The 9,265-nt window shown below is 41.5% G+C and overlaps 1 protein-coding gene and 1 long non-coding RNA gene across 2 annotated transcripts in view; one reads left to right on the forward strand and one right to left on the reverse strand.

Moving 5' to 3' along the window:
* Positions 1-4,131, reverse strand: part of prps2.L (phosphoribosyl pyrophosphate synthetase 2 L homeolog) — a 25,907-nt gene extending 21,776 nt beyond the window's left edge. Inside the window, 1 exon segment of the mRNA NM_001087186.1 lies at positions 3,810-4,131. Within this exon segment, the coding sequence (NP_001080655.1) occupies positions 3,810-3,931 (122 nt within the window). The 5' untranslated portion in view covers positions 3,932-4,131.
* Positions 4,078-8,113, forward strand: LOC108708383. The gene is made up of 3 exons (XR_001934461.2): positions 4,078-4,215; positions 5,650-5,975; positions 6,319-8,113. It is a non-coding gene; the product is annotated as an uncharacterized LOC108708383 (long non-coding RNA).
* The last annotated feature ends 1,152 nt before the right edge of the window (positions 8,114-9,265 follow it).

Raw genomic sequence — 9,265 nt, forward strand, 5'->3', positions numbered from 1 at the left:
TTTCCATTTCATCACCTTTGACACTACAGCAAATGAATGGTTGCACGTTGCAACATATTTTTAAAAACAATGGGGAGATCAAAGAAACTGAGCAGTGCTTGCATGAGGCACTTTAGATATTCAGAGATTAAACAAAAAATGATTGCTTTAAAAATGAACCCCACAAGCAGCCCTCCATGTCCATTTCTTTGGGTCAAAGTACTTAGCCGAATTCACTCTCTTACAAGGTTTTAAAATTGCGTGGTACTTGTAAGTAATTTTTTAAACTTATAACACAAGACAAATTTGTTGGACACCCCCATTGGTTATAATCATTAACCTGTGCACAGCCCAAAGTGGCAACAAGTATTCTAGAGACAAGATGGCGTGCAGCACTTAATAGAATAGTAGAAATAGCGAAGACGTGCAGCAGAACAGGGTACTATTCATGCTCTCCCACCATGTTGTTTTCCGTGTATGGAACCATTCTGCTGCTGATGCCAGTGCATATTAGCAGAAGTAAAAGTTCAGATAAAGATTCAATTCTACACTGCTGTGCAGGCACACAGCCAAGACCATCCACAAAGGATCCCTGGAAAAAAGATGGTGGCATGACTCGAATAGTTGGGCTGCAAAGTTAGGAAACATAATTGTTGACGGATACGTTTCCTCGTTTAAGTTAAATCAATAAGTGTTTCCAATTTTTAGTTAAGGGAACAGTTATCACAGACAATGTAAGTAGCTGCATTCTAATCTTGATTACCCCATTTCCTCTAGTGCAAGTATCTTACCAATATTGAGCTGACACCGTGCAGGTTAGCAAACAATAGAAGTGTTCATTATGAGAATGTTGCTATGCTGCGATAGCCATAGACACACAAGATTGTGTATGCGCATTGCCAGGGAGAAATATTGCTGGACGTATGGTCCGCAAAGGGGACGCATGCGGATGTGACGTCACATACCCGGAAGTCAATGGTGCGCACGAAACTGGAGAGGATGGCGTTCGTCTCAATAGGGTATTTATGCGGCTAGTAAATTGCATCACACCAGAATTCCCCTTAATAAAGGCTTTCACGCCAAAACGTAGGGGTGAATCTCATTCTCTGACAAGGGTGTCTGTTTGCATGTAGGCTTACTTTTCATGTTGCAGAGTGGTGGTATGTAATAATTAAGCATTGTATACTTGATGCTAAATGATTTTGACTTACCTTAATTGTAGAGAAAATAGTTTCTTTATGTATTGATTATGCACTATAATTTATATTATATATATATATATATATATATATATATATATATATATATATATATATATATATATATATATATATATATATACACACACACATATACATATATACATATACACACACACACACACAGAGAGAGAGACAAATACAATTTTAAAAATTAGTGGGGAGCACAACTTTCCCTTGTTTGTTATAGTTATACAGGAGCAGTGACCAGCTCCATGTTGTAGCTCCCACCCTTCCCAGCTATAGTCAGGTGATCCCACTGGTGTCTAATAAAAGGGCAGCCAAGTATGGGAGTTTTACTTTGAAAGCAGCTAGTAAGTTGCAGGCAAAACCTAGTCCCTCTGTAAAATGAAGTAATAGAATTCTTAATGAATCAGATAAAATTGAGCATAGGACTGGCCAGATATGGGATGACTTTGACGTAGTTGGCCATCTTAAATATATTGCAATATATGGACAAACAATCCCTGTTTTGTTAAAAGGGTAAGGCATTTTCAGTAGCAGTTTGCACAAAATGTCTCTGTCTTAAATATATTGATAATGGGTAGAGTGCAGTGGACCTCTTGTATTTGTCTATATGTATTTTGTGGTCACACCCTCATTTTTTACAAATACCACTGTGTGAATATTAGCATTAATTGTGGAGTGTGCAGGTCCAAGATATTAACAAAATGGTATGTTTAATCACTTATGGGAGTGGTTGTGGATTTAATATTGCACCTCCTTAACCCTTTAACCTTAAACCTGACTGGTGTGCCCTCCATTCATTTGTTCTCCTGCCAATTTTAACACGAACAGCTAGCAAGTCAACAGGTTAGCTATCAAGTTAAACACAGTCTGATTGGTAAACAGGTAAATCATGACTAATTTGCCTATGATGCAGTAGCCGAACAGACAGTCTTATGGCAGCAAATAAAATCTATAAGGCCATATGTATGGGCCGTTATGACAAGTAAATGATTTTCTCAACACTTATGATTCAAATATACATGGGTCCCCCCTCCCCCCAGTTGATTTTGATCATGTACCCAACCCAGAAAAGTAGCCAGAGATAATGAACCATAACTGGCAGAAAAAAAAGTTAACTTTTGCAGTGGTTTCCAAAGCATTGTTACCATTGTTTACCACCACTGTATATACATGGCTCTGTTGAGGACAGCATTATCAACCAGAATCTGTGCAGCAAACCCCATGGGACTGAGAGTAGACAAATTCCAGTATCAGCCAGATCAATCCAGGAAGCAGGTCCAACAGCCATGTACCCATAGCTACCGCAGAGACAATAATATGCCTTAGAATAAACAGACAAAAAAAACAGACAAAAATTCACAACATGTGGACTTCGATGTGTGCTCAAGGCCAGACTGAGAAATAAAATAGGCCATGGCATTTCAGGTACCCAGAGGCCCAATCAGCCCACTAAATACTGACTTTCTATGGCACCTTATAGCAGCCCATCTGGCATTTGCCAGAACCCACAGTCCGGGCCTATATGATCTGTTCGCAGCTCCCAAAAACAACCCCCCCCCCATCCGCTTTGACCTCTGTTATTTATAATAAAAATTTAAGTTAAACTTTCTAGCAAATCAAATGCTTGCATGGGTTTCCTACACATACTTGTTTCCCTTCACACTCAAAAAACATCCAGGAAGGTTAATCTCCTCCTGATAATAAAGACCCAACTGTATGCGTGAATGTGATAGGCAGGGGCACTCCACCAATGAGGCGAGTTGAGGTACTCGCCTCAGGCGGCAGCGCCCCCGTTTGCCAAGAGCCAAATTTCCAGTTTTCAACCCAGAAATTCAGCTCTTTTAGTGCAGAGAGCGCAATCACGTTCTCTGCACTAGTGACGTGGACCACCCCCGACCCCTCCGGTGCAACGTGGACCACCCCCGACCCCCTCGGGCACTGAAGAGGTGAGTGCCGTGGAGAGGGGTGGGGGCAGCAAAAGGAAGGTCGATCTCAGGTGGCAAAATTACCAGGATCGCCCCTGGTGATAGGGACATTAGATTGTAAGCTCCCCTGGGGCAGGGACTGGTGTGAACGATGAGGACTGTGTCATCACTATATAAATAAAGGATAAGCGAATGCTCAGATAGCTTATATTGTTGCAATTGTATTAACTTTATACGCCTCAGAAGAATACAATTCTAGACATAAATTGTAAATGTAGAAATGAATAAATAACACGGTTTCCGCTGCTCTGCACAGATATCCATGTTGACAAAAATAAAAATAACCCATAAACGCAAACTTCCTGCAGAGTCCAATCTGTGCAGGGACTACAACTCCCAGAATTCTTAGGAATTGAAGTTGTACAAGGAATGTTTTGGTTTTTTGCCTTCAACGCAGGAAGCCGTATTGTTATGAATGAAGGTGGCAGCTAGGACAGTGTGACTGGCAGTTGTTTATGAGGGTCAGGAGGGAAATGCCGAAGCCACGGTGCAGCGCACGGGCCAAATTTAGGAGCGTTATAAGATGCACGTGTGCGATGTATTGTGACCTCCTGGGAAGAACATGTAGCGCTGCTGCTGCTACTCACTGACAGTCTGCCCTTCCCCCAGCACTCACCTCGTCTCCTGGTTACTGAACTTCTTAGTCACCACTTTCCCCAGCTCCAGTCCCAGCCGTTCCGCCACTTTCTGGGACAGATCCTGGTGCGAGCTGCCGCTGAAGAGCACGATATTAGGCATGGCGATTTGCCGGAGAAGCAGCGGGAGATAGAGAGGGAAAAAGTAGATGGCGGGAGAAAGACTGGCGGGAGCCGCACAACACGTGCTGCTGTCCTGCTTGTGACCGGGGAAATCGTTTCGTTACGCTTCTTGTTTCTTTCCTTTAGTTTCCCTGTATGTCGGTGTCATGTGGCTGCCGTGGAAGCAGCGGCAGGAGAGGGGAGTTGCCGCGAAAAGGAAGTGATGCCGCCTCAGTGTCCTGTTACCTCAGACCGCCCTCGTCTCACAGGCTCCTCCCCAAAAAGGTGGGTTTAGCCCCATCTTGCTCTCGTCAAAGCAGTAGTAGCAGGGTCGGTGCAGCGCGTCGTGTTTCAGGTGACCTCTACAAATAGACTGTGTTGCCTTATAAGTCGCGCGTCTGCTCGGAAACTGCTTTAATACGCGACCCGTTCATCAGGGAGATGAGAAATGTCTCAGCAACATTGCTTTACCTTCTAACAAAGTCACGTGTTAATTAAGAGAGGTGTTTTGTTTTGCAGTTATTACAGTTTTGCTAATGAAGGCGAATTGCCCATTAAGCTGTGAGTCTAACTTCTCTCAAGGGACCTGTTATCTTATATTGTTACAATTACTTATTTGCTCATCTCGAAATTGTAACAAAAGTATCATATCTGCAGATGTGGCTGTTCTGGGCTCTCTACCAGATGCCAATTGAGTTAGAAACTTTGTTTCTTTTTCTGGCTGTTCAGTGCAGAGAAAAACTGGACTTTCCAGTACAAACAAGGGACTGCAGGTTGAGCCGTCAAAAGAGGGACTGTCCCTCTAAAAACAGGACAGTTTGGAGGTTAGGTGTTGTTCATCTTTAACTTTTAGTATTCTCAGGCAATAGCAGCAAAAACACAGAGCATTTGTTTTTCAAATGTGGTAAGTTAGGTAAGAAACCATGGCCCGAACGACAGTGCCAACAGAGCTGCCATTAGAAATCACTGGCCCCGGCCACCCATCCTCCAAGCCCCACCCAACATCCTGCCCACCCTAAAACACAACACAGTTAAAAGACCACGCAGACATCAGCACTAAAAATAGTAAACCCTCCCCACACACATGTTAGAAAAAGCCATTGATGGTCAGGGCCCACCCTATAAGTTAAAAAGAAAATTGTGGAGCTAGGGCCCCCTGTAATTTTTTTTTTTTTTAAAATTGCTGGTCAAGGCCCCCCTATAAGTTAAAAAAAGAAAACATTGGCAACAGGGCCCCCCTAAAAGTTTTTTAAAAATAATTGGTGGTCAGGGCCCCCACATAAGTAAAAAAAAATTGGCGCCTGGACCCCCCATAAAAGTTTTTTTTAAAAATCATTGGTGGTCAGGGCCCCCCATAAGTTAAATAAAAAATGTTAACACAAGGGCCCCCCATAAAAGTTTTGTTTTTTTTTAAAAACTTTGGTGCCAGGGCCCCCCTTACAAGTTAAAAAATACATTGGGGCCCCAGAGAGTATTTTTTTGAAAAAACATTGGTGGCAGGGGCCTAATAATTTTTTGTCTATGGGTTTAAAAAAACACATTGGTGTTCAGTAGAACTGAATGTGTGGCTTCAGGAGTTCAGCTACGGCTCCTTTTGTGACTTCGGGGCTTTTCTAAGGCTTCAGGACTTCAACTTTGGCTTTTTTCATGGCTTTGGGTCTTTTCACTGATTCAGGACTTCAACTTTGTCTCTTTTCGTGGCTTTGGGTCTTTTTACAGCTTTGGGACTTCAACTTCGGCTCGTTTTATGGCTTTGGGACTTTTCTGTGGTTTTCGGGACTCCAACTTCGGCTCGTGGCTTCAGGTCTTTTTTGGCAGCTTTTGGGTCTAATTGGCGGCGGATTTCAGCGGCTTCTTCGCGACTTAAAGGGGCCCGGCAAATCCAGGAAGTGTTGTCCCCTTCAAGCTTCAAAAAACGCGGGGCCCGGTACAGCTATTCCCGCTGTGCCCCCCTGATGGTGGCCCTGCCTGGCAAAATTGCTGTTGCAGAAGAAGACACATTCAAATCATAGAGCCATGTTAATGTGTGTACAGAAGACCACATGGTCAGTATTCCTCCTTACTACTTAGAGTCACTTATTGCCCAAGTAGAATGAATTGTGACCTCCACAAGAGGGTTCTGGTGAAGATCCTAGTATGCATGCTGTATGGATCTGAATTTGAAAGACTGCTGTCATTATCACCACAATCATGTTGAATATTTGAGGGCTAATGTAAGAACAAATGATAGAGCCACACATTGTTAATGTTTTTAAAGGAAGGCACATTTAGTGACCTAACCAGATATAGAACATGCAGATACACATTCTGTTAGTATAAGTATGCCAGGAATTTCCCCTACTCATGGATATGGAGCATCTGGAATAACTGATTCATTTGTTTGTTTAGAATCTTTAGATATAACACCATATAGAAGGAACCGTCTTGGAACAATTCTTATAAAAGATCTCAAGCAGCTTCTGTGATGGAATGGGTGCTACTTCTGGATCTGCAAAAAATCTTTAAAAATAACTCATCTTATTTGGTCTGTTGGTAGTACCCTGGATAGAAAAAGTCAGCCTGGGAGAAAGGATTGAAACCCAGCTTGCAGCTTTTACTTAGTTCCAACACAAATCCACCTGAGACTGATCCTATTCATACCTCACCAAACGGTTTTACATACTTCCTGAGTTTGATCCAGTCATTAGGGACTTGTCTGTGGGTGGTTTTTGTGGGTTTGCTGTGGCTGTTTAGGTCTGAACTGAAACTTCCCTTTGGACTGGCCCTCTGCAGAGGGAGGTGATGCCTTGGAGGAACAAAATCCAGACCCTTAAATAAAAGCCTCCTTGTGCCCAGAATGATCTTGTCATGGACTAAGGGAGCAGAGAGGTTCTCCTCAGTTAGGAAATCTTTTCAAGCTCTCTGAACAAGCAATTGCCATTAAACTCCATATACTCAGTGACACAGTCGTACCAAAAGCCATCCCCTAGTAATAAATTTGCATTAAATATTCTAGGTGCTCAAGGGGAGTTATCCTGGATACCATCCTGGAGAGCCTGAACCCACAAAGTTAATGCTCTGCTTGCCTATGCACTGACAATTTGATCCTTAAATGCAGCTGCATTAGTCTCTGGGAGAGCTGTTTTTTTGGACAGTTGGGACACCAGGGCATCATCCTCTGAAGGAACACCTTTTTTCCAGGAAATCCTTTGCAAACAGGAATGTGAAGACGTGGAAAGAATGCTTCTTTTTCTCTGAACTATCTCATTCATCCTGAATAATATCCCAAGGTTGATTATAATAAAATAAATTAAGCATTATGTTTACACCAGTGCTTAAACAGGTCATTGACCCTGACCTGAGGGTTCCTAAGGTCTAAGGATATCCTCTACATCATGAGGTACTTTTCTGTCTCTGTAACTTCCTTAGAGTCTGTACATCTTATTATTGTTATTTTCACCTTCCTCACTGGATAACATGCAGGATAAAATTGAACTAGAGGGGCTAAAAACAACTGTTTACATGTGGTCCAAAGTACTTAAAATTTCTTTTTTTCCTCATAAATTATGCAGTTTGCAATAACTTGCAATCTATTGGTATGTAAATGTGAGTTACCATTTTTTAACAAAATCATCTGTATAATACAAGTAGAATTGGGGAAATGTATTTGTTGCAGCAGTATATTTTTAGAGTATATGTCAAATATAGAAGGCATTGATTCACTTTTAATTGTAATAGGGATTTGGATGAACAAAGTGTTGCTTGAGGCAGATCTGTATATGGAAGTAAAATAAACATTTATTCAAAGAAAATCACTTGATTACAGTTTACAGAGAATACTGAGAATATATTTGGATGCTCCATTTCTGAAAGAAGATGCCTGGTGAATTATGTAGATTCAAAAATCTATTATTATTTAGAAAACAAGATGTGAAATATGACCCTTCAAAGGCAATCAACGAAGAATTGTAGTAACCAAAATTAAAATCATTAACATGAGGACTCTTTATAAGTGGCCCATATTATTTTTAAAATGACATTTTGAAAATATACCTTAATTACATAAAGAAGCATGGAACATTTATTTATTGACATACAAACAGAAACAAACACAAAAAAAATACTGGCATCATTTACTTAATCTGAACTCAAAAGTAGTGGATCTTTTTATATTTCCATATCTTACCGTATATACTCGAGTATAAGCCGTCCCGAGTATAAGCCGAGGTACCTAATTTTACCTCCAAAAACTGGGAAAGCTTATTGACTCGAGTATAAGCCGAGGGTGAGAAATGCAGCAGCTTCTGGTAAGTTTCAATCAAAAAAATTGAGGGTTTCTGCTCCCATTGGAGGTGCCGGCGTCTCGTTTTTGGATGCCGGCGACCATTCTTGGACGCCGGCGAATATTCTTGGAGACTATTCTTGGACGCCGGCGACTATTCTTGGACGCCAGCGACTATTCTTAAGCTGGCCATAGACGCAAAGATCCGATCGTACGAATCGTGGATTCGTACGATTTTCGGACCGTGTGTGGAGAGTCCCGACATTTTTCGTCCGTCGGAGATCGGTCGTTTGGTCGATCGGACAGGTTAGAAAATTTCTGTCGCCTGCCGATAATATCTCTGCGTGTATTGCCGATCGTACGATTTTCAGAGGGAGACTGTCACTAGTGTTGTCAGACATAAGTATCGTACGATTGCTGTCAGGGGCAGAACATTGGGTGATCTGTTCTTATTTGATCGGAATGGTAAAGACTTTGATCTGAATGGTTAGTGGAGGGTCGGGAGATGGGAAAGTCCGATCGTACGTTGATTCGTACGATCGGATCTTTGCGTCTATGGCCAGCTTTAGGCGCTGGTGACTATTCTTAGACGGCGACCGTTTTTGCGCTTGGCATATTTTGTTGGCTGAAAAGCTCAGCTTATACTCGAGTATATACGGAATGCATAATAAAAGCATTATCTAAATACTTTGCATGCAGTCCATGGCACAAACAAGCAGAAGACAATAATGCATTGGGCCCAACATGGAGTAGCTTAAGTATCACTATTATGCTCATAGATTTATAGATCTATCATAGATATCATATGAACTATGGTAATTCTATCAGTGAATAAAACAATGATTCTATAGATGATTAAACCAAAATGGTTTATTTAGTATAATTCATCTTCATTGAAGTTTATTCACTACTAAGGGGCAGAGTGACACCAATACATGGTTAAAATATAAGGGTGTATATAAGTGCTGACGCACAAGGTGTAAGACTTGTTCACTGATGAAGGTCTTCAAAATATTTCAAAGTTCTGTGACAGGGACTACCTATAACATTAAACAATATTTTAACTGTATGGCG

The sequence above is a fragment of the Xenopus laevis genome, chromosome 2L (genome assembly GCF_017654675.1).
Source record: "Xenopus laevis strain J_2021 chromosome 2L, Xenopus_laevis_v10.1, whole genome shotgun sequence".
Taxonomy (NCBI): domain Eukaryota; kingdom Metazoa; phylum Chordata; class Amphibia; order Anura; family Pipidae; genus Xenopus; species Xenopus laevis.